This window comes from Trachurus trachurus, assembly GCF_905171665.1.
Source record: "Trachurus trachurus genome assembly, chromosome: 12".
Lineage (NCBI taxonomy): Eukaryota > Metazoa > Chordata > Actinopteri > Carangiformes > Carangidae > Trachurus > Trachurus trachurus.
In genome coordinates this window covers 24,156,899-24,183,992 of record NC_139908.1, presented here as the reverse complement: position 1 = coordinate 24,183,992, position 27,094 = coordinate 24,156,899, and the positions used below count along the sequence as shown (strand labels likewise).

Sequence of the window (27,094 nt, the reverse complement as noted above, 5' to 3'; positions counted from 1 at the left end):
ACGGCTGCATTTAAGGCTCATTTTCTGAAAACAGCCTGTGAACATTTTTTTAACTGAGTACAATGCTACTTGCACAGTGTTAATGTCAAACTTAGACCTGCTTTATAACCAAAAGAGCCACAGAAATCTCACTTCACATAATATAAGACGTTTAAGTACTTCCACTGGACTGAAGTATGCAGAGACATATCTCTTCCATATTTGAATTTCCGATCTTTTCACACTTCAGCACCATGTTTTGACTGTAGCAATCTGACCAACCATATTTAGTTAATATGCATACAAGTGGTGAATGGAAAACATGTAATTTCCAGTTTATGTGGTTGAAATGAGAATGCATGGCACATTCACTGACTGGTTTGTGCTCTGATTTCAGTGAAGGACACTCCAGAATATTTTTAAATTAATATTTCCTCCAAGATAAATATACAAACATGAGGTTTATGACTTTGCACTGTCCAGCAGAATCCCAAAACTAACCACAAAGGACAAAAATGTAATGGAGCAAGTGTTTGTTCCATCTGTGTTGCTGGATGTCAGAGAGATGTACTCAATGTGTGTGTGTGTGTGTGTGTGTGTGTGTGTGTGTGTGTGTGTGTGTGTGTGTGTGTGTGTGTGTGTGTGTGTGTGTGTGTGTGTGTGTGTATCTTGCAGTTCAGTTGGCAAACATGAACAGTTACTGACAGTCACTTCCAGAGAAAATGTGCAGTTTGTATTTATAAACGGCACCTACTCAAATCCTCAGAGCGTTTTCCATTTGTCCTCTGTTCCATTTGTATGACAGCGCAGTTGCTGTGACTTTGTAGTCTGTGCCAACGGATACGATACAATTACTAGAATTTGGCGCAGTGGGGCGATTGATAATGTGGAGAGAGCTCTGCAGGAGCCACATCACAGAGAAACAGATGGGCTGTATTCTCTCTCACTCCTTTCTCCTGACTCCTAATGTGAGACAACATCTGAACGTGTACTGTATTCATACCAGTCAGAGCAGGTCTGTGTTTATGTGTGTGCGATATGGAGAATACAAAGGAACAACATCAAAAAACTGATGTGTAGAAAAGGATCAATTACCTTAAGAATGTTTCGACACAACTCATTCGCACTGGCTTATACTGTATGTTCTGTAGGAGACGTACAGTGAAGTTAATGCCTCTAAACTCTGACATTTCACACTGACATTTTAAAGACGGTTTTCTCTGGGTTCATCCCTTTTAATACAACATATGCTGCACTAACTTTTACAGTTCATACCCAGGTATGTTTTATGTTTAAATTCTGATTAATATTATCTTTAACCTGGTTTCCCACCTTAGGAAAAGAAAAAAAGAAACACTGGTGCTGGAGTAGGGCTGGGCGATAAAACGATAACGATATATATCGCGATATAACTTTACTCAATAGCAATATGAAACGTGGTCGATAGAAAGTCGATAGGTTTAATTCATTCATGTTTTGAAACAGCCAATGAAAACGAGAGTTGCGCCGCGCTGAACCACTGGCTGAGCCAACCAGGTTAGATTGACACAGCACAGGAAGACTGTTCACAGCACAACAACATGTGGTAATGTTTGGGCTGCTGCAGCCTGGCGTCAGCAGTGGGGCATCGCCAGTAAAAAAGAGAGAGAGAATGAGTGTTGCCTCGAAAGAAAATGGAGGAGAACTAGGACGAGTGACCGCGAAAAGACGTGGTACGTCATGTTTACATTAACCCAGATTGATTGAACTCTAATACAGTACTGTAAACAACCCTAAACTTTAACCACGGAGACACCAGGCAGTCGGAGCGGCTCGAGCTCCGGCCGCCGTCACACATCAAAGGGAGCGCAGTCACGGCGTGGCCGCTCTGCTGCTGCTGCTGCTGCTGCTTACACCAGAGCGACACTGTTCAGCTGTGCCGACCTAAACACTGGCCACTTGCGAAGCAAGCGCTAACCGCGGCGATTTCTCTTCCTTTTTCTTTTTCCGCCGGGTTTAGACTGAGAATAATCGCTAATTAGACGGGCCACGTCAGGTCCGGGTTTTAATTTTCACGTCCGTTTACTGTAGCAGCAGCAGAGAGATGGAGCAGCTCCTGTATGGGGAGCCTGGCTCTAGTCTGACCTAACTCCTGTCTGATGTAATGTTAAAGAACGCCTGAACAGTGGAGTGATAATGCCTGTAAAAAGACCCAGTGCTGTTGTACTGTATCAGCACTCATGTAATGTCTCTTGTCCAATCAAATTATTTGGTTGAAACTAACTGTATATAATACCAGTTTTATTTATCTGAAACTGTTATTAGGCTACTCATTGCTTTTATATGTTAATCATTACATCTGAAATGTTCAATTTTTGACGAAAAATAAATATTTAAATCAGAAATAACCTTCTGATATCTTCAAATCTCACTTGTGAGTATGATGGAACATTTAGGCTTGACAAAAACAGTGACTTGAGTCCTATCGTGATATATATCGATATCGACTGATATGAAAAACATTATCGTGATAGGATTTTTTCTCATATCGCCCAGCCCTATGCTGGAGGCACATTAAGTCTGACTTCTTCATAGAGAAACTCAGGATCAGGCCGTTGCCCCGTGCACCCTCCACTGCCAACACAAGGTTGACAGGCAACAGAGCAGAACTCTCTATCCCTCTATTTCCTCCTCCCTGTCCTCTCTTTTCACCACCACACTGGGGTCTCTCTCCAGAAAGGCTGTGCCTTATTCCAGATGTTTTGCATCTGCATTTTCCTCCTTCAGGGGGCCCAGCCTCCTCCCTCTCCTTCTGCTATATGTGTGAATAATGTGTTTGTGTAGTCTGCCCTTGTTCCATGTATTCATGGAAATTATCCATAATATCGACTCCTGATTGTACAACTCAACTCCACTTTGTTGCTCTACGCTGTGCACACATCTATTGTCTGTCTGTCTTGGTGGAGGGATGGATGCTCTCAGGACCACAGGTGTCATAATGCTGTTCAGATTGTTTTTTTGGGGGGGGTCTTATCAAGCTGCGCATCCAGCATTTCCCATTAATAAACGAGTCTGTGGCGGCCGCAACTCTTTCTCTCGTGCTGGCACACACACACACACGCGCTAAATCGCGCTAATGTGACCGTCCGACGGGTGGGGGTGGGGTATCAGAGTAGTGAAATGGCACTTGGATGCTGCCCAAGGCAAGGCAATGTTATTTGTATAGCCCGTTTTTACAAACAGTTTGTCTCAAAGGGCTTTACATGGCATCATTACAACATCCTCTGCCCCTAGACCCTCACATCGACTGAGGAAAAACTCCATAGAAAACCCTTTTAACAGGGAAAAATTGGAGAAACCTCAGGGTGAGCAACAGAGGATATGAATAACATGTTGAGTTAAATATAAAATTAAGTTAAAACTAAAATAAAGAAGCTACATAGGGTGACCTAGAGACATAACCCTAATGGATGGATGGGATATTGGATTAAATATGCTTTATAACATTATGTTCACATACCAAGCAGTGAATATGAAGAAGAAAACAAAACAGATCAAAAGGCCAGAAAAAAGCAGCAGCAGAGTGGGCACACTGGCATGTTTTTATGTAAAGAACGGCAGCAGTTATTTACTCCTCAATGGTCACTCGGATTTGTGAAAATGAGGAAGCCCAGGTGCCTGTCAACAGGCCAGACTTTGATCAATGAGCCTCTCGGCAGCAATCACACTTTTCTGTTGTCTGTGGGGTCCACAGTTTGCGCATTTCCTGTTTGAATCTCATGTTTATTAAAGTGAAAAACAAGGAACTGCCTTCTCTTTTCTTCCAGCACAGCAGGGTTTTTCTACTGATGTGGGCACAGTCATATATCTAAAATAAGTAGAAATAAATGGCTTGCTTTTCCTTTAAAGTGTTTTCCAGCTGTGCAGCCAGAAATAGAGTAATGCAGAGCCCATTTCCACTTCACTGACAACTTCCACTGTACACTAACCTGCAGCCTGGAAGTATCTTGGAGGCACAAGGCCTTCGTATCTTATAGTCTCTGTGGGGATCGGCAGTGAAAATTAGTTTACGAGTGTTTATCTTACAAGGACAGATGGACACACAAGGACAGGAAGTTAATGCCTGTTGCACTGTGGTTAAAATTATTTTTAGATAACGTCAGCTTGTGTTGAATACTTGTCCTTGATACAGGTGGGTTCACAAAATACTTGATGTCTGGTGCTCAGCAGTCTTCATTGTTCTCTTCACCACTGATTAAATTTGTCAGCACATTAATAGCTTCCTTAATTCAGCCTGGAACACGCCTAGTGCATTATGAAACACGACCAGATTGTAAGCCTTCACCAGGCTGGGTGAGTCTACTCAACGTTAGCAGAAACAGAGCTGTGTCAATGGTTAGGTAGAAGAAGTAGAGGAAGAAATGACACCTTGCACTATTCACTATTTATGAAACTTTGGGTAACACTTTATTTGATAGATTAGTTATATTTTTCTTGTGTTCAGACAATTGAAATCAAGAGTGATGTTACCTGCTTGACTGTGACTCCAGTCTTCCTCAGACTCTTCTGAGGAAGACTGGAGTCACAGTCGAAACTGTCAAGCAGGTAACATCACTCTTGATTTCAATTGTCTGAACACAAGAAAAATATAACTAATATATTTGAGAAGACAAAATGAACATAATTAATCTAATACTTTATTTGATGCCTATCTCTATAACGCATTATAACATACTGCAGTTATAGTGTTTATATAGTTATAAACACTCATAAATGATCATAATGCTTTATAACAATAATCATAACACACTATAAATCATTTTATCATGATTTATAAGGTCAGGTGTTATAATACGTTATAATTGTTAGTAACTCGCTGACAATGCCCACATCAACAATGTGGGTTAATTGGCTTATAAACGTGTATAACTATCATAATAAACACTCATTATTATCATAAGTCTTTATAACAAAAAGCATAACACATCATAGAGCATTATAACTCTATTATAATACTTGACCTTCTAAGCCATTATACAATGCTCTATATATGATGTGTTGTGCTTATTGTTATAAAGCCTTATGATAATTTATGAGTGTTTATAATTATAGTTATACATGTTTATAAGCCAATTATAACACATTATAACTATATTTATAATGCACTATCAATGTGGGCATTTTCAGTGAGTTACAGTTATAACATTTTATAATACCTGACCGTATAAGTCATGATAAAATGCTTTATAGTGTGTTATGATTATTGTTATAAAGCTTTATGATCATTTATGAGTGTTCATAACTAAAAGTGCTATAACTGCATTATAACTCATTATTATAAGTATGGTTATAATGTGTTATAGAGATAGGCGTCAAATAAAGTGTTACCAAACTTTGTATTGAAAACCAGGTTGGTGCCTCTGGTTGGCACAAAAAGTGGTGTTTCAGTGTCACTGGGAAGGACACGGCATGAGGTCAACCTCTGCGGATGGTGTCCAAGAAAAAAATCTGTTGCTCACAAAACTGCACGAACAAACTTTGCCAAAGAGCATGAAGAGAAGCCTGATGAATATATTGGCAGCTCATCCTTTGGTCAGATCAAACCGAAATAAATTAGTTTGGATCAGAAGCGCACCGGCTCATTTAGAGTGGACCTGGCTAGAACTACCACAGTGACTCCATAGTGCTGACTGTGAAACATGCAGGTGGGAGTGTGGAGGTGTGGAACTGCATGAATGCAAAAGGTGGAAGGGAGATGGCATTTATAGATGGCTGCATCAGTTCAGGTTTGTTTACTCAGACACTGCATGGAAAGATGACTCCTGGTCTCAAGGAGATAGACAGGAGATTTTTCTTTTTGCTGTGACAATAATCTCTAACAAGCACACATACACACCGACACACACGGATAAAAAAAAAAAAAAAAAATCACATTAGAGTTTGTTAAATAGAAAATAGTAAAACCTATGACTTGACAAATTATCTCCCCTCACTTGAATCCAATAGAAAAGCGCTGGAGTATTTTGAAATTGAAGGTAAAGCAACAAAAAGCCCTGAAAGGAGGACCAGCAACAAAAGAATCAATGAAGAAAGGCTGGAAATCTCTCCACAAATGTATGCAAGACTGGTCAAATCTGTCATGAAAAACAAAGGCAGATAACAGATTATCCAAAAAACAAAAGAATGGATTCTCACTAATGAAGGGTGTTACTGACATTTGCTGCAGTTGGTTGTCTGATGTGGAGCTTTCATAATACCTAAATTAATTGGCTTCATCTTCCTGGAGTTTTGATCAAAAACAACTAAACATTTTGTTGATACTGTCACTGAGGTCGATTCAGTTTTGTTGTATACTGTGGTTAAATCTGCTATAGAAATATGTTGTCTAATCAGATGACTTCCTATGGTTAGTGTACTGTACAAAGTAAGGCTGGAACATGAATAACTGACAGTTCAGAGATGCTCACAGTAAACTTCTATCTCCTCACCAAATATTATCGTATTCTTCTCAAATATTCATCAAACAGTTCATGACTTATAGAAGTATACTGTAAAATGACCTTTGGTGCAAATAAGAAAGCTGTTTAAATAATGACTCTCTAAAGTTTGTTTACTGTTAGTTTAGTTGTGTGTGTGAAGACCTAAAAGTCAGAAAATGATACTTCTGCTCCTGCTGATCAGTGTTTTGTGTTCTCTCTATCTTTTGAATTGCTCTTGATTTTCTGCTTCAACAGCAGTAACACAAGGTCAAGAAATGACAGTAGATTACTGTACTTTTCCTTTCCTACTGTTATTACACCACATTACCTTACCTTACCTTAGCTTTTTATCATGGAAATTCTAACAAATGGCACATAAAGGATTTTCTTTTCTTTTCTGCTCTTTTAATATAAAACAGAAACAATGGCAGCACTGGAGGTAGTACATGATTAAAGGAAATTATCCTCTTGCACTGTTCTCTGTCCTATCACTGCAAATATGCAGAGATGCTGAATCTCTAGAGGTCACTGCTCCTCATATTGCTGTAGGTGAAGCCAATGCAAAACATTAATGAGATCCTTGGCCATTTGTCCTATCCTACTGATACGACTTCACTTAACTCAGGTGGCTCTCAAATGATTCAACAGTTAGGTTTCTGGAAAGGTTAGAGGACATTTGTAGCGATATTATTACGCTGCAGAATTATTGTGGTCATCATTAAAAGCAACAAGGTTGACTGTTGGTTTGAAACTGGAAACAAACAGTAATCCTCCCATGTTACAGTCCAGTCTCATCCAGTCCATCCACACTGACCCCCACTGAGGGCTTTGACAATTAAATTACACTTATAATTAAGCACTGAAATTTCTCAAAAGCCTTCTCAGTCATTAGCTATCATGAATGTGTAGATTGTACATTTCAACTATTTGCTATATATGATGATAACTTAAATTCTATTGAACCTGTGTGTTAAACATTATGTCGTTCAGTAAAGCTCATGCTCTTTTGAATATTCTAAGTGATTAGTGAAACATGCAAGAACTAATGCAGGCATTTAAGCCTTGCATGCATGAAAGAAATTTCTGAATCAGTCTATAAAGGAAGGAGAAGGAGAGAGAGCGAGAGGGAGAGAGAGAGTTGTAAGAGTAGAGATTAAAGGAGTACATCGTCTGACTGAGGGATAAAACTAGCTCACTTTTGATACAGCCCTGCATGGGAGCAGGAAGTGGGAAAAGATATTACATGTAAGAGTCATATTTAATGTTTCCAACTTGTTTAACATCTTGCTGTTGCAGATTGGATTACCCACCAGCTTTGATGGAAACTCACAAATGTAGCCCCAGTACATTTTTCCATTCAACAGTGATAGTTTCACCTGCAATGATCTGAGGGAGTGTCATATTCCAGACATTCAATATCTGAGATGCTCTTTTATACATTACTTTTCATGGCATTTCTGCTTTATTAAGCCGCTCGCAGTGAAAAGGAGCAGGAAAAATGGGCGAGAGAAAATGTAATAGAGCAACAAAAGGATCCAGGTCAATTTACAGCCACTGAGCCTTGCTGCAGCACCCAGAAGTCACTGTGTTTCAGATTTTACTCCATATCCTTTTATCTTTTTCTATGAACTGGAGATAAAATGAACCATGCTAAATGTTTGTTTCGATGCTCTAACATGTTTGCTCTGTCTGGAGTTTCGACTCTCTTTAACATCAAAGGCTGGTCAGCATCAGATATGATCAAAGATGGTTCTCTGCTCTCCTTTTATTAGTCAACGGCAACCAAAGTTTGTTTTGAACCGCTGTGTAGCATTAATCCATGTCTGCCTTTAGTTTTGATGCAACATCAAACACATAACACCAAGGCTTTACAGTAAGTACGTATCATTGTATTGTTTTCAGTAAATTATTTAAGATAATAAATACTTGACATACTGAATTTATGCAATATATCGTTTTTTATAAGATACGGTAACCAACCAGTCACCTTCCTTTAACTTTGACTTTGTCTGCAATTATAATGATGCAACGTTATGATTATTGTCACTTATGATTATTATTCATTGTCAAGATAGTTTAAAAACCAAATCAGTTTTTTTTTCCTAGTAAAAGTGACATGCACACATATTCAAACAGCTTGCCAAGTGTTTTCTCTGCCCCGATTAGTTTTGTGCTCTTTCAGCAGGATTGCTTTATCATCAGAGAGGATGGACTCACCTCTGTGCAAATTGAAAGTACTTGGCCTTAATCCATCCAAGCGTTTGGTGCTCTCTCTATTCAGTTCAGATGCAGCCCATGTTTATACGCTGTTAATAAAGTGTGTGTGTGGATTTAAGTGGAGGAGAAAAAAGGAAATGGTGCTTTTAATTTGTAGACTTAAGCTAAATCACCTCAGTTGTGAGTTTACCAAAAGCTTAATGAACCAACAACAATAGGGAAAGAAGCGGTTAAACACATCTGAACAGCATCCAGTTGCCTCTCTGATTATCTCTTATGTGTTGACATCACAGGAGCCATGACCTTTTTCCCTCGGTTTTAATTACATTAAACTGAACCAGGCAGATGTCAACAAAAGGGCACTGGGCAGGACTGACCTTTCTCCTCCTTTAGATTGCAGTGAGGAGGCCGAGGTGCAACATGGGGGCTTTCAGTGACTAGACAAAGTCTGCCCTGGAGTCAGCCAAACATTCACACATATATTCAAAATGCATACATCTGCACGAGGAGCCTCATTTCATTTGTTTTTGCTGCTGTTCTTATCCTGCCCCACTGTCGCATAAACGCTCACCAAAAATCGAACAACAAAGGTTTTCACGAGGCTTCCCACAAAGCATCGCTGTAACATTTACACAGGCAAGCTTTCATTTTCTCTGAGACTGAAGGGCGAGGCAGTGACATCTTTGGTGGTGTGATGATTATAGAAGCCTGGGAGTGATATAAGCCATCCATCATAGTCATACTAGCCGGATGAAAACCAGCATATAGACACAGACAGCGAAGGCAGTCAGCTGTAGAAGAGACAGTTATGAGGAAGCATCTCCTCCTGCTGAGCCCTGACGATCAGAGACGTCTTTAGCATGTGAGAGTTTGAGCCCTGAGGATGTTTGCGACACTATTTAGGATGCACAGAGGTTCCTGCTGAATTATAAGAGGGCTAATACTAAGAGTCAGCTCCTTCCTCTCTTTCTGTGGTTGGGAAAAAAAAGTTTACTGAGAGAAGCGATTAGGTGGTTTATACTGAACATTAATATTTATATCACTTTCATTGATTTTCTGATATTCATGATGCTCACCCCCTGGTTCACCTTGACCTTGTTCTTTACAGTCATGGGATTACTTATCGAAACTAAAGACTCGTCCCAGGCAACAAGATTAACAATTAATAGATAATAATGTGTGATCACAAGGGACAGTCACGCAACACCTCGGCCATGCTAATTATTTTACGAGACTTACATGATGAAACTAAAGGTTGGTCACACAGTGTTTTAAACTGAGCTACAGTATACTGTACATGTAAAGATAGCAGGAAGAGAGAACATGTTCAAATCAACAAATTGTGAAGTTATAATAACACCCACAGGTTTACCGAGGTAAACTAATCCCTGCATGGATCCAGGATCCTCAGCTATTACTGCTAAATCAATCAGATTTGACACTAGACCACTTCAGCACACAACAGTGGCACAAAGCTATAAAGAGAGGATAATACGATGTGAAAGGAACCTTTCCATCTTTAGGTCTAGTGTCTAATCATTAAGTCTCTTTACTTTCATTTAATTCATCTCGGTTCACTAACTATTGACAGAAGCTCATTGTTTAGTTCAAGCATGTTGCAGTCGCTGTGTAGACACATCTCCTTACTCTCCATCAGGAGTGGCCATAGCAACCAGGGGCCGTTACAAAACAAGGAGGACAGGGAGGCCGGTGAAGGAGGTAAACAGCCACGATAAGCAGCCAGTGCCTCAGGGTCTCATGGCCACTTGGTTACACAAGTTCTTTCATTGAAGGACACAAGTATATAATGTGAGTCATGTAAACTGCGTGTTATGTGGAGGATTAGGTGCATTACACATAGCACAATGTAGGTGATATGACTCAGTGAGGAACTGACCTATAGTGTGTTGTCTAGTGTTTAGTCTAAAGACTCTACTGGGGTTTAAATACAGACTTGAGTCAGTACACTGGTTAACCTGTTAACATTATGTTGCTCCTTGATACACCAGGCTTCCGAAAATGTTTTAGTTTAAGCCTCTTGAGATCTCCTGAAAACCTCTTCCCTCAGCTCACACATTTCCATCCCATGAAGATGCCAAAACATCTGTCTGCACCATACAGTATGCGCGTAAAAGCAATCCAAAGTCACATCCTCATGGACATACAAGTTCGTTAAAACATAGTCTGTAAAATCTTACTGGGACAAGTCTCTTGTTTCCACAGCCGAATGTTTTTAGCAAATTATTTATTAAAGCTTTTAGTAAATCATTTATTAAGATAAAAAAAGAAAAATCACTGTCAGAGAATAAAAATACCCACAAAAACTAAACATTAACTGAAGAGTTCAAAGCACAAAAATGATTAATTCAAAATGATCTCCGAAAAAGGGAACAGAAGTAAAATCTCATATTTCCAGGGCTGAATGCTTGTTATTTCTTGATAAATGCCCTGCAGTAACTCGCATTTTCAGCCTCACAGCAAATCTGATTGATTTTTCCGTTTTTTTTTTTTTAAGTTTCAGCTCTTTGTAACTGGTATAAATCTAGGATTAGTAATCCGACACATTCTTTTTGGTCATGCTATCAATGAAAGCACAGGAGGCAGATCCACTAATAACATTTCTAGGACCAAATAGCTCTTTATGTTTTACCAATAAATATGAACAATATTTTCTGACTTGTTTGGAATGGCGGCTGCAAAAAAGTGAATTGTATGAATGTGGAAGCTGGACTCTGTTCTCACATTTGATTTGTGGTTGATAGAAATGGAAAACACCCACAGAGGCTGAGATTTTACAATGAAGATAGAGGGAGTGTGTTTGATAAGATATGAAACCCTGCACTGAAAGTCTTTCAGAATGAAATATGTGTCCAGTCCAGTGTAAATAACTACAGTATTCAGTGTATTCTGTTTCCATTTTTCTCTCTCAAAAGGTAATGATAATCATCTATAATATATAATCGTATTCCTTTAAACTACTTTTTGACCATACAAAAAAAGAATAATAATAAAAAAAACACTCTCTTTTTAAGATTTTCCAATGGTCCCTGATATGTTTGAATTACATCCAGACATGCCTGAGCCTGGTAAGAAGTATTCTTAACTGTGCCAAAACTCTCAACTGTCAAATCTGATTTGGCAAATTTTTCACTGAGATGATGTTTGAATTCACATGGTGTGAAACCTACTTCTGATTTGTTTTTACATTGGTGTTTGGTTTAAGAGGCTCTATCTGAGATTTCCTTTGGGAGAGCAAGACTGATACGACCACGCAGAGATTCAGCTGCACAGCATCAGCCTGTTAGGTGCAATCTGATGTCCTTTTAGAGGATGATGTGTCTAATCTGAGAGCAGTGCAGCTTGGCTCCCTGCTGTGAGTTGAACCCTGGCCTCTGGAGGCTCATCATCTGCAGTGTTGCCATTTGCCAGAGCAGAAATAGAAACACGGGCGAAAGGGCATGAATAAATCAACATTAACATCACTTCAGTAGTTACACATTTTCTAAAAATGTACTTTTAATTTTACACCAAGGCAACAGGCTTCTCTACATTCCCCATCATCAAATTCAGTAGCAGGGCAAAGTGCTAACTGCTCCATGTCAGGACTGAGATTTTATAGAATTGCTTTACATCTTTTTACATCCCATCAAATTTCTTCGAAAAGAGGTTGTTCATTTTATACATACATACATTATACTTATAACATTTCTGACACAATAATTAGTCATTTATACTTGAGATCTCATACATGGATTATCTAATATGTACATAACATGTAAACCCTAATCCCTAACCCTAGTCTTCTATGGGTATATCATCTAACCTTTCTATAAATATAGAATAGAGGTGTACTGCATTCATTTATGTTTTTATGCCTGAGCAATATCTATGGTCTTTTGCTATGTAGGATTAATGATCCAGGATGCCTAAAATATCGTCTTGCAACACTGACTGACCATTAAATCCAATTCAATCTTACAATGTGTGATCAACAAAATAGTGAAATAATAAGTTGCATTTATTAACATAAATAGCCACTGTTCATGCCATGCTATCTAAACTGTACATAATGTAACCTGTGGTGTGAGACATTATTGCTCATTGATGTGATTTGTAGGTTGTTCATTGGTGTCATACTAAGTGTGAAATGGTCAATGGCACATTAAGTGTGCACATATTCACTGGACCATTAGATTTAAATTTTTTCTGTCGTTGAAGCTTATATTTACATATAATTAATATATATTCATGTGTATTTTATTTTATTTATTGAAGGGCATCGTATACTGGGCACATATTCTAATGATCTTGCCTTGGGCTCTAACAATGCAAAAAACACCAGTGACCATGCTGCTCATAGCAACAGGGCGGTTTACAAAGAATAATTAGCCCCCTGGAGATGTGATATACACATTTGTTCCTGGCCCATTTTAATGGCTATCGAAACTCAGAATTTAAATTATTAATACTCATCTCCGAGTGTTATTTTTCCATATTAGTGTGACTCACCTATTTCCTGCCCACCCAAGTGAGTGCCTGCACACAAAGCAAACTGTGTCTGTGAATGAGGGCGGTTTCTCTGGCCTCTCGCTCATTCTGTCGAGCCAGCGGCTGGCATTTCGCCCTGCAGGTGAAGCCAGGTGTCCAGTGGAGCATCCATATCAACAAATGCTCAGGTGAAACACACTGCCCCAGACACACTGATGTGCTTTTTAAAAGTCTGTTTCCTCCACTGAACCTCTGACTCAAGTGTGAATCTGCACACTTGAACCGGAAGCTCCACTGCGTTTTACTTATTTCAGTATTACCGAACGATGAAATTCCAGTCTGAATACCTGGCCACGGCACACCAAGCCAGAAAAAAGGAGAGAGGAACTGAGGCAAAACAACAACCAAAAAAAAAAAACTGCTGAAGCTCAGTTTCCACAACACATTTAGAGCACTGGAATCCGTTTCCAAAACACATTCCTGAAAATGCACATCACAGCACAGGACAAACTGCAGTTTCAGGTACTTCATAGACATTAAATAAAGAAAAGGCCTTGAGGGGAAATGCAGAGACAGAAAAAGGCAAGAAAAGCCCATGTCATATCATGATATATTAACACCTTTTCTGCCTGCTGTCTTCCTTCTCCTTCTCTTTTTAATAATAGAAATATTTCTAGTCGCTAACAACACTCCACATCGAAACGCTCTGCTGAGTACGTGCGTCGGTGTGGGCCATCTATAATAGGTGTCTGTAATTGGCTGGTTGATGGGCCGATCACTAACAGGCATGAGATGAGCAGCTCAGAGGGAGGAGACGTCCAACCCAACTCGCCTGTTGTCATGTCACCATGACAATCACATCTGTGAGGAAACCAAACCAAGCAGCGCAATAAAAGGATCCTTTACTATCTGAAATTAAGATCAGTGTGTTCTCGGTTTATGTCTGTAAATCAGTCTGTTCTTTTGAAACAATCAAGTTTAAATCTGATGTGTGAAACTGAAAGTGGCATATTGTCTTTGCTGCAATGATTATCATAATAACAATAGAACAGAAGTTCTATTGAAAGAGAAAGCATTTAATATCAGGAGGATAGAGAGCACTTGCAATAATATTCACTAATACCCGGAGAACATTGTGAACTCAAAATATTTACTGTGATTTCATCATGATGTCTAATAGCATCCTGTTTGGTAACATATCCTCCAGCTCATTGTTGATGTTTTGAAAATCAATCATTCATTTTCTTTTCATTAATTTTTTCGCTACCAACTGCCACCTCTCCCAGGCAACGAGACAATTATTCTGTGATATTCAACTGGTACAACTCTTTTTTTCAAGAGTTTGTTTTAGGGTTTGCAAAGGTAAATAAGTCTTAGCTGTTTTATGAGCACAGTGTTTACTTCTCAGAACTTGATTCCCACTTTTAAGTGAGTACACTCACATCACGACATAGCCTCCAAATAGCATATGTTCTCTCTAACTTATTCAAACTCCTTAAAGCAACTGGTTTTGACAGTCCATATGGCGAAGAGGAAGAACAATAGCAATTTGACAAGAAGTAGCCTAAAGTAGTAGGAAACAGAGTGTCTAAAGCAAAGACTGGGCATGTTTTTGCCCATTGTTGTACTGTCATTATGACAGAGAGGGAATTTCACCACAGGTCAGAGACGCCAGACAGAGTGAACAAAAGATGTGAGGAGCAAATGTGATCCAGGAATACAGGTTGTCCCACTGCCTCTAATCTGGTTCTATAAAACCACTGACAGGCCCAGTGCTGATAAACCTTGATCCCAGACAGCTGCTTGGCATTTTTTATGTAGTGCATTACATTTCTACCAGCTTTGTAAGGGCGGCAGGTGAAAAGGATGATTTTCCTCTCTGCTAATACTAAATTTTAAACTGTAGTAACCACAAATTGTCAGCTTTTCTGAAAATGACCATCATATTGTGTGTGTATGTTGAATTAGTAAAAGTTTCGTACTAACTGTTTATCACCAACTAATATGTATGTTGGATTTTATTCACTGGTTGGTAAGATGCTGCTGTTCACCTGTACATGTGGCATCAACTTAAAGGGATAGTTCAACATTTTGGCAAATTGGCCCATTGCCATAATCCCTATAGTCATAGCAGTAGGTTCGTTACCTTTATTTGTCGGTGTAAGCTATTTTTAGAACGGAGGAGCGGAGCGTCAGGCTGCTCGGAGCTACACTATGGAGGCTAATGGAATTTCTTGGTTTCCCTCATCAAACTCATCAAATACAAAATCCCAAAACTCCAAAACGCTTTCGTGGACAAGTTGTGAGCTGCACAATCACCACGCTATGAGATAATAATAGAACGTTACGAGACAAAGTTGTTTTAGAGGGAAATTCATGCAAAACCGCTGATGCGCGTTGCGTTCAGGGACAGTTTTTCAGCAAGCAGACTCTGTATTTACCTCGAAAACGGCTCCGTTTCGTAACGTTCCATTATTATCTCATAGCGTGGTGATTGTGCAGGTCACAACTTGTCCACGAAAGCGTTTTGGAGTTTTGGGATTTTGTATTTGATGAGTTTGATGAGGGAAACCAAGAAATTCCATTAGCCTCCATAGTGTAGCTCTGAACAGCCTGCCGCTCCGCTCCTCCGTTCTAAAAATAGCTTACACCGACAAATAAAGGTAACGAACCTACTGCTATGACTATAGCGATTATGGCAATGGGCCAATTTGCCAAAATGTTGAACTATCCCTTTAAAGTTTGAGTCTTAGCCCTCTATTTCTGCAACATTAATAGAAAATGATTTAAAATGCCTTAAAGGGATACTTCACCCAAAATCGATAATTCACCAATTTTCTACCCGCCATCATGCCAAGGACTTTCAGAGTCATCAAAACGCTTTTGGAGTTCCAGGGGGGGTCCGGCTGGCAACGGATTTCCATATAATGGTGGCGGATAGAGTTCACTTTGGAATTGTCCAAAACACACACTATGAAACATCCAAATACCTCCATACTGCTCGTCCGTACTGACCCAAGTGTCCTGAAGACCATCTTGCCACAAATCCCGCGACACTTAGGTCAGTACAGACGAGCAGTATGGAGGTATTTGGATGTTTCATAGTGTGTGTTTTGGACAATTCAATTCTGCCGCAATTATATGAAAATTGCCATCCGGACCCCCCCTGGAACCCTAGTGAGTAGAAAATTGGTGAATTATCGATTTTGGGTGAAGTATCCCTTTAAGTGTATAAGGTCTCAGAATAGAAAGCATCAAAGGCTGAGTATAGGATAGAGTTATCATGTGTATTCCCCAGCTGTCTCACAAACAAACAACAACTCCACTCTAAAGCGTCACGGATTTTATATGGTAGATCAAAGTGTGACAGTGAGTGAAGGATAGACCAATACCTTGAGTCCTCCACACTCTGCTGCTGATCCCTGGTCCACTCCAGTGATGTAAATACCCAAAGCATACTCTGCTCCCCCCCGGATCATTAGACCAAGAGAGCGGCCGTCATCCAAAACCAAGTTGACCTGTTAAAAAACAAGACAGAGAAAACAGGAGGTTTAAAGTTAAATATCTGAAATACAAGTGTGAACCAGACGCTCCTTAAATATTGAGATTTTAAAACCACATTTGCAGCCTCAATTGTGCTGCCTGACAGGCTGCCAGATTTTCTTCTGGTGTCGATCTGTTCACAGCGAAATGGAGATGTGTGAAACACAATGCACGGAGAAAATGACAGCCTTGCTCTGAGCCGGGATTTGTCGGCAGCAAATAAAGAATTTCAGGAGCTACTTAGATGTGGTTACTCAGAGCCAGTAATGAGGCAGCCGAATCCATTTTGACTGGAGGAATGACGCTTTGAATTGGTCAATCAAGTCTGTTTACAGGGCGCGTTTTTATAATCTGAAAAAAATCGATTACTTTTATTTATATTAACATTTGTGTTATTGCTGCAATCATCGTTGCAATGTCATTAGCAGAGGAGGCCCAAACAATGAAGCAACATTCAAAAGAAAGCTGGAGGTTCAGCGTAAACACTGCAGTATTTAACTGGGGTGAAAGAAGCTGTAATGGCGTCTGTCCAGCAGTGCATCTCTAACATTTACATCTAAAACGTTTCCCTTCTCTAGAGGACAAACAGCTTTGGGATGAATGTTCAGAGGCTGTGCTTCCAAGGTATTTTGGTATCTTCACAATTTAAAAAACATATGTTTCAGTGAAAACCACCTCAACAAGGACCCTGTGATGAGGAAAAAGTAATTTGCTGATAATCCATCTATTAAATTGAGGGGTGAAGGTATTATAACCATACCCACATAGATTAATGACAGCGTCCCCTCCCACCTGCTTTCTGCACAAATCAGATACAACTTTTACAAAGTAAAATATGATGCATTTCACAGCCGAGTGGACAAGACACGTCCCCCTGAGAAACCCTGTAACAAGAAACCAGAGCATCACTTGACATAAAGAAGAGGAAATGACCTTGACTAAAAGCATCAATAAATACTTCTTCTGTGACTTTTAGGGTCTGCTAGACGCGTTATTGCTCAACATAAAGTCACCCTCAAGTTACGTCTCTCTAAAGAAGGACCTGAACATTTGTAACAGCTGCTGAAATCCAGTCTCAAATGCCCCACACAAATGTCTGAGGTTACGTTTTTACCTGGAACTGTGTCTTCATGCTACTTGTATTTATAGATTTTTCTGAATTGCCTGATTTGCTGTGATGAAGCCGCTTTAGCCCAAGGTAATTTCTGCACACAATGAAAGATGACTGCTTCATACATATACTGTGGAGAAGCTATATTGTAGATATTAAGCTCTGCTTCCAGACCTGATTGAAGACTAAGGTCTATTTGCAGTCTGTTCTGGGGGCTACAGAGTTTGATGAAGGGTTCATTTGTCTGAAAAACTGCTTATAGTATTTTAACCCACTGGCAGGTGTAATCTGCTCATCTGTGTTTGGTGCTTCTGGGTCATTTCGTCAAGTGTCCCTTAACTCTGCAGCTATTTGCTTTGGTCCTGGAGCCTTTAGCTGCCTTATTTCCTGTCAGAATCAGCGGCGTGAATCCAAAATCTTTACTTACAAGTATTTACTTGCTTACTGTACTTCACTTACTCAGTTACTACTTGATCATATCCAAAGATGTCTTTATCTTGGAGGAATAAAGTATACCGTAGTTCTCAAAGACATTTACAAGTTGTTAGAATGCAGCTATTATCCAGGGTTCATTTTAAAAACATCGCCCCGTCTCTCACTAATGGCTACTTGGATGAACTCAGCAGTTCCAAAATATGTACATTGAGAAAGCAAAGAGACTGCATTAAAGTTTACATTGTCCACTGGGAGACGTCGAGTCGTGGGCCAAAACCAAAATTATATTCTTCCTTCATCACAATAAGCCCCTTCGTTACTGGGTTTGATCTAATGCGTCCGTCCGTTGCCAAGATTGAAAAGGGGGAATCAGTTGCACCCTAGCGGCCACAAGATGACACATATGCAAATATCTCTATAAACTAATGTCCGTTTCTCATTTTCCTGCTGCTGCAAGGTTGGCATCTGGTGTAGAAATCTAACTTTCATTCAGTGCATATGGTGCTGTAGCCCTTTAATAACTGTCTGCTTACTGGAGGTGAGCCAGTGCTCAGTGGGAATACGGAGGCATTGGTGTTCCCTTTGACATTTATGCACGGCATGGAGAATAGTTTTAATTACCAGACTCATCCTTCTTTTATTAGTAGCACAAGGCAGCTCTTTAGGCTCATAGTGTTCCCTGGCATCAGCTGTTATGGAATCGATTCAATATAATATGATCTTTCTATCGAAGAGGAGTCCCTGTGTCTGTTTTCTAAGCGGTGGAATCAGATGCAGGATTCATAGAGACATTGTCTGGGAATGACAAGTGCACTTAACCACAGACAAGATTCTCAAATTACACGTTATGAGGGAAATCAGCGCTGTATCAACAGCTAATGCCGTGATGCCAGGAGCAACACCTGGAACTAGGATGACAGACACTGCACTGAAGAACCAGTGTGGTAGCCTTGGATGGCGTTTCGAATCAAAGCACCAAAGGCATAGATGTGGTACCACCTGACAAGAATACCTTTGTTGCTGATGTTGAAGCATGTCATTGGTCGGGGTTATACATATTCTCAAACGATTGCATGCTGAGCACACTGCAGATTCCCCACAGGCTGCTCCGTCATTGTCAGGCCAGTTTTGACACATGCCAGCTTATATCAGCTGCAGTATATGAATGTAATAGCAACAGCAGTTTTGACCTTCAGGTTCCTGTGTATCAAAGACTCTGTGTTGTAGCTTAACACAGAGATTTAAATTCCAGCAACCACCTGGGAACTTCAGAGAGTTTCCTTTCAAATGCAGACACACATGGACAAAACTAGCTTTACCTCTTCTTATTCTAAATGACCAACTCACTCAAAGAACCTCAATATCAGAATTGGATATTCATTTCTTTTTTAAACAGAAGTACGGAGGGTACAATAGGCAAACTATCTGTAGGATTAATATTTTTGAAACGCTATCTGCATGGTATTAACTACAGCCAGTATTAATGTAGCTGGAGCAGTCAAGATTAATGTGAGGCTTTCAGCTGCTGAAAAATTGAAAGTTCTCGTGTAATAAATCTTTCAAACAGCTCTGACAGCTCCTTTCCTGCGAGCCCTGAGGTGGTGGGAAGGTGGAGGTCTACAGGAGTTAACCCCCAATTACTGTTATTGTTTGTTTTTGATTTTGTCCATCATATTTTGCCCATTACAGAGTTTAGCTATAATAATTTACTTCTACTCCTCCCGACTGTCGCAGTCAGCCATGTTGGAACCAGATGACCACATGACTCTCTGACTCATGGGAAGCACTATAGCTGTTTAAAATGGCAATAAACAGGTTTTTAGATTTAATTGGCCATTATATAAAGAAGTAAATGGTGATTACACAATCTAATGGCTATAGAATAACGACACTGCTGGCATTTCTATTGGTCCCTTATAAGCCTTGCTTTCACTGTGCAATTTCTCTGTCACTTAGTATGAAATCTCACCAGGAAATTACAGTAAGTGTGCTATTGTGTAACCAACACAGAGCATTGTGCTTTGGCTTTCTATAGTTTCCCTGCATTGTTTTTTTTAAAGGTACCAGATATATGACTGTAAACGCCAAAAGAACATGCATGCACATCTTTATGGATTGGATGGATGATCCTCAGGGACGACAGCCTATTGAAGCAGTCCCAATGTCAGGTTCAATAGAGCTGCAGGAATTGAGAGGGGTCAACATCAACATTTATCTGTATTTCTATTATATTAGTAACATGCCATCTTATCAATACAACCAGCTGTTTTACTCTGCCTTTTTCATAGCACTGACTGCATGATACCACTTGGGAACGCTGTGTGGATAAGTTGAAATATTCTTTCCACTTGAATCAATTCCAGTTTGTCTGAATTGCTAAAACACCAAATCCCACTCTCTGAACCACATCCTCAGTGGCCTGAACCCATTTATTGAATCAATCACTTGTTTGGTAAAACCATAAACGAGTCTCATCTGATTAGACAAGTTGCAGTCCTCAATTCACCTTTTTGCACAACACATTTTCACTCAGTCAAACACACTGTGCACCGTTGATGAATGATGATTAACATCTTGAGTTTGATTTTGTAGATTCACTGTGTCATGTGCTTTTTATTTGTCCGTTTTGCCTTGTGTCTTGTGATGTTTTAGTGTTTGTGAGGACTGGATCCAGATATTTAATACGACAATGCTTACAGTACACACAATAGGTAATGTAATGTCAAGTATTTCTCCCAGGACTGTAATTATAACTGAGTTGCAAACATCTTTTTTTAGAAAACATTATACATACTCTGTGTTGCCTATTATCTCTGTATTGTGGAGTGATACATTTTTTTTTATCACATATGAAACTGCTTTGAGGTGTTTGTTTCCTTTTGGATGACGAATCAGTAGCTTGGTAAATGTAGTTTGAATGTTGCTTTTGTATTTGTGATTGTGAGAACTGTGTTTCAGCTATTGTAGAAAGAACTGTAAAGCCTGGGTTTGCAGAGCAGATAAAGCTAAAGAATGATTCTGCAAATAAAAATAAAATCTATTTGTCATCTTAAATATACAGTAAATGGTTTTGGTGAGTAGTTTGTTTGAAAAACAACCACAGTATTTTCCAGGATAAAAATAGCCATGTCAGACTACAAGTACTGTAACAAAAGTTGGATGGTTTATCCCTCCATTCAAATTTACTAAAGGTACATATGCGCCATATGCTGCACTGTGCTGTTAAGTACAGTGGAGAGACACAGTGAGTGAAAACTCACTGTGCTGAATGTGAGTATGAGACTTCCCTGTCTCAGTCTTAAGGTCGGTTCACAGCTTGAAGCCTGTTACAGCAGCTACATTTTAGTCTGTGCCTTTAGAGAAAGTTGGATATCATTTTTTTATGATAATTGTTATGTGTGATGTATGGATGAAACGCTTTTAGACTGTGTTGCTTACTTTAGTGCAGCTTAATTTAGCTTGCCGTTTTTATATTCATGAATATTTCATTTGCAAGTCATTTGATGATAGTAACAGCAAATGTTAAAAGTGCCTAATGGGTGCAAATGAGGGTGTACAAGGGTGTGCAAATGTTTTGAATGAATTTATGTCATGGCCACCTATAAAAGAATTAAAGTTACAACTTCTTTTACATAATGCTGGAGACAAGTTATTCAAAATTTGAATATATTTACTTCCCCTGATAACATTATTCCTTTGAAGATACAACTAAGATTTGTTTTAAAAAAGAAGGCCCTGAAATCTATTTGTTTATTGTTTTGCTCTCCACATCAAGTCTCACCTTCTTCTCGTCTCCCTCCTGTAGAAGCTGCATGTTGCTGCGCCGCTGGCTGTCATTCCTCCTCAGTGTTGCACTGCGATGTTCAGGAAGGTCAGGAGGAGGAGACACGCTCCGACCCTGAGGGTCCACCCAGGTATAAACATGGTTGGTGACGTAGCCGCCAGGAATTCGTCCGACTGAACGCACAGATAGACAAAGCTTTTTACTGCCTTTCAGCACCTGAGGAGAGGAGAGGAGAGGAAAAAAAGTCATTCAAGACTTCAAGTTTAAAGAGCAAAGAGTATGCATGAATCCACGATTCAGTCAATTTAATTTGATTTTAAGAGGCCCTCACATACTCCCTCATACATACAAGTACAGGCACAACATAGAGGTTATAACAATGAATATTAAAGAGGCACAGGGCGTCGTTTAGCTTGGTTGGTAGAGCAGGCGCCCCATGTGCACAGGCTACAGTCCTCGCCGCAGCCGGGCCCGTATCGAATCCTGACTCAGGCGGCCCTTTGCTGCATGTCATTCCCCCTCTCTCTGCCTCCCCATTTCCTGTCTCTCTACAAAATATACTATTAAAAAAAATAAAGAGACACAGCATTAAAACAGACTGAAAGATATTTGGCAGAAAATTAAAGATCACAGAGAAGCAACCAATTTTTCAGCGCTTCTTCACTCCTCGAAAAAAAAAAATCTAAATGACCTAACACTCACACACACACACATTTCAAACACATTTTTAATGAAAAACTGCTCTTCACTGGGCCTCATTGCCTTCTGATCGCTCTGTGTATGTGCAATCCCTCTGCAGATCAATGTATTCCTGGAGGTCTGGAGAAATCAAACTGAATGGAGTTGATCAAATAATCCTTGTGTGCCGCCAAACAGACAAGACCTTTGCTTTCATTTCCATGATGATCACAAACATTGATGCTTTGAAAACTGACATTATTGACCTTTGTGGAAGATCGTGCACTAATGTCATGTTTTAACAGATTTGGAGTTTTGAAAGGAATGACACAGTGTGTTAATGTATAAAGACAATAGACTGTCAAATCATGCATCAAGGATCAATATCAAATCACAATGTGTCTAAATGCATTATACTAATTGCAAATGTTCTTCACTATTAATTATCCCCACTGAGTAACAGGTCAAACGTCTTCTTATCCAGTACCGTCCTGCAGCTCCTATCCCCATGTCCTACACAGGTTCGTGACCCACAAAGTGGATCCATGTTATTGTGGAGGTCAAATTTCTGGGTGTCACAGTCTCATGAAGGCTGATGTTGGCTTATTGGAGAAAGCTTCTCAACTCAAATCTTGTAGGGAGAGAAAAAATGAACTAGCTAGGGAGTTTAAAGGTTTAAGGGACCTGGTAAGGTGGATATAAACAGCGCTTAAGGTTCACTTAACAATGATTTTATCAACATACTGTATTATTGTATTGATGTTTAAGCGGACATCACGTTCTATAGCAAAAAGGATGATAAATAGGTGAGGCTTTAGCCAACCATCACCAAATTCAGGACCCTTTTGAGCTCTTCAGGCATGTCCAAACTATTCCACAAAGGGCTGTGTGGCTGCAGGTTTCTGTTCCACACTAGACTCAACACATTTAATCAACTGATCTCAGTCTTCAGACGGTTGATTGCTCAAACTGTGTGCTCTTGATTCACTGGAACAAAAACCTGCTGCCCCACGGCCCTTTGTGCCATAGTTTGTACTGTACATGCCTGCTGTACATCAAACAGGAGAGGAGACAAATCTCAACTGCATCTCTTTTTGATTCTAAGTGATGTGGCATAGACCCCATGAACACTTTACACTAGCTGGAGATAGACAGAGACGTAGGCTAAACAGAAATATCCTGTCTCTCTCCTTTCTAGATTAAAGATTTTTTTGTCATTTTATATTTGAAGGTCTGTGCAACTTCAGTGTTACTATCAAGAAAAAGATTCTGCTGTTGATGCTGCATTCCTCATCAGTGTGTGTGTGTGTGTGTGTGTGTGTGTTTAGAGGACAAAGTGCCCACTTCAGTCTGAAATCTGTTATTACTTTTATGCTTATACTTTCTCTTTAGCTTTCATATTTATTCAATCAAAACAGTCATGCTGAAAGTGCTGACTCTTCTGTGAAAGGGCAGTGCAAAAAAAAAAACTTCCCAAAGTAGCTGTGTGTGTGTAAAATCAAACGAGCGGCAACTAAACACATAATCCCTCCATTCCTGCCTCCAGTGAACCAAATCAAGAAACGCGTCAGTCTTCTTCCCACAGTGCGTACAGGGAAGCAGAAGATGCTTCTCCTCAAATGCCAATTAACAAACTGTATGTTGCAAACTCAGATAAGATCTCAAAGAAGGAAATAAGAAGAAATAACATGAAGTGAAAAAGTATAATTGCCTGTCTTTTGGTTTCATCACTCTAAATTGACGCTGTTGAGGGTAAAGGTCATCTACAGGATACATGACAAGTGACACATCCATCTGAAGCACCACTCGTCACCTGGGGGTCATGGGAAAAGCAAGACCGCACTTAATGCAGAGTGAACACGCTGCACATGTGGCACAAAGAAGGTGAAGAGAGGAGCTCTAGGAAGACTGACTGCAGAATACAAAAGCTAATGTACTAAATATTTCAAGAGCTCAGCTGGTAGTCTGACATCCATCAACACTTTACCTGATTCCTTGTTAGTATCAAACGGTATCAAAGTGTATTGATTTATCCTACACTAACTGCAAAACCTGCATAATCTGAAGTATGTGGGACACATCGTACACTATTATTATGGAACTGGGACACGGCAATACACAGCCACAGTTTCTCACATAGACATTTTGCCAACCAGCTAAATAGCAACACTTTGATTTACAGCTCCAAACAGGCATCATGGTGAGTGCTGGTCTGAGAAATTTAACTGCGTTCAGAGGAAATGGAGGCAGAAAGCTAAATGAGCAGTGTTTCGATGCAATGAGAAGGGGGAGTGCCGGGAGTTAGGGGCAACATGACACTGAAGGAGACAAAGGAAAGACGGTGGGTAATAGGGGCGGCGAAGGGAGGGCAGCATGTTTAACAGGCTGCTCCGTCCTGTGAATAAGAAGCAGCAGTAATTGACGAAGCAGGCTTGGTACCGTGGTCCTGATGCATTGTCCCCTGCAGCAAAGTGCTGATCGCGTCACACTGTGCTGGTGAAGCTATAGGCTCTACTATGCAATCAAAACAAACCGCACTGGAAAAATATTGGGATATACAGCGGGACGTAATGGGAAATGGCGATGGCAGGTAAGCTGTTTTCAGACGATGCTGCGGAAAAAAACAATACGCTCTCATAAGAGTCGAGGCAATCCATTTCATACACGAAAAGCTGACTGCCCCAAAGCCAAGCAGTAGAGGCCATCCAATTCCATCACTTAGAAATGCATGGTCATATAATGGAGGAGGTTTAAAGGTAGCCGGTGTCAGGAAAATTACAGCGGAACAAGAGACTTGACGTGTGGCATGAAGGATTAAACCGTACAGTCTGTTTATGTAAAGAGGATCTATCGAATGGCCCCAATACTACTGCAAACATACAAGTCTACACAAAAGTACCGTGAATAGAATTAATTAGCCGGGTCCATGTGTTAAATATGCAAATGGGTGACATGACCATGCAACTATTTGCTATTTAAAAATGTGCTGGAAATTTTGATTACAGAATGAGAAAGAAATTCAGACAAGCTGATAATTTGCACATTAACAAGTCTGAAAAGGTTTTCACCAGTTAACAGCTGGGAAGAATTAATTAAAAGATACAGAGTGTTTACAGTCCCAGAGGGACATTGTTTCCACAGCCAATACATAGAAACATACAGATATACATAGTAAATGAAATATCAACTTATATCAACACACGCATGCAGACACACATGGAGGGTCCTTAAATAATTCTGTAGAAATTTGAACTGTCAGTGGATAACACTGCCATTTTAGTCATTATACTCAATAACCCATGATGACAAAGTGAAAACACATTTGTGTAATTGGTGTAATTGCAATAACTGCCTTATAATCACAATATAATTACTTTTCATTAAAGCAATACTTACCGATCTGGCATTTCACTCAGCACAGCACAAACATTTGAAAATCAACAGCTCCACCTCCCTCACAAGTCCCACCCACCTCTCCCTCCTGCCGCATCTCCACGAGCCCCCTCCCTCCCTGCTGCATGCGTTGGCATGGCAACGGTAAACAGAACAGGAACGCGAGTGAAACGGGAACAACACAAACAAACACAACACCGGAGTTTTAAACCGTATAAACGGACTCCGTGATGATGACTGATGAGTTTTATAATAAACTGTTGTTAGCCTACTGCTACTGGAGACGCAGGGGAAGCGATTGTTACAGATTACAGTTCTCAACGAGCCGGGCTGGCGGCCCGGACCAGCGCCACCTGATGCGCTGGTTCAGGCCGAAAATAAATCCAGACCGAGCCGAGTCGAGCCGCGCCGGTCCGGAGTTCAACCGGGTCCGGACCGCTGAGAACTCACAGAGCTAAGGGAGCTAACAGTAGCCTAGCCGTTAGCACTGGATGCTTTATTGACACCTACAGTCTATGATTGACACATGTGACGTCCTGTGTTTACGTATCACTCGGGGCTGCTCACTATCAACGTTACAATATCAGACATGAAACTCCGCGACCAGCTGCGGCTGCAGTTATTGGTCTTTTAAAAAACTATTTATTTCCAAAAACCTTCTTTCTAGTGTGTTGTGTTGTGACTCTAGTCTCCTCTGCTCTCTGTGTCCTGCTACTGCTCTGTCAATAAGCGTTCTTCCTGGTCGGGAGGGGGGAGAGGAGGAGAGGAGTGCACAAAGTGATTACATATTAAGTAGGTTCGGTCGCTCGTCAAATCTTAGTAATCGGACCGAATAATATTATTGGTCAGACTTTTCTCAGAATTATATGAGAATGAAAAAATTATGAGTTTTTAACCCTGTTGGGGTTCTCTTACATTTTAATGTATCATCAGATTATTAATATCATTTTAACTTAGACAAAGAAATGTGCAAAAGTTCCAGAAAGGTAAGTATTGCTTTAAACACTC

General features: G+C 40.0%; 1 protein-coding gene across 1 annotated transcript in view; it reads right to left on the bottom strand.

Annotated features, from left to right (window-relative positions):
• whrna (whirlin a) overlaps nt 1-27,094 on the bottom strand; it is a gene marked incomplete at its 5' end in the record, with an annotated part of 162,336 nt that overhangs the window by 55,717 nt on the left and 79,525 nt on the right. The window contains 2 exons of the mRNA XM_083984146.1: nt 16,535-16,660; nt 22,013-22,231. Of these exons, the coding sequence (XP_083840272.1) occupies nt 16,535-16,660; nt 22,013-22,231 (345 nt within the window). The remainder of the gene's footprint in view (nt 1-16,534; nt 16,661-22,012; nt 22,232-27,094) is intronic.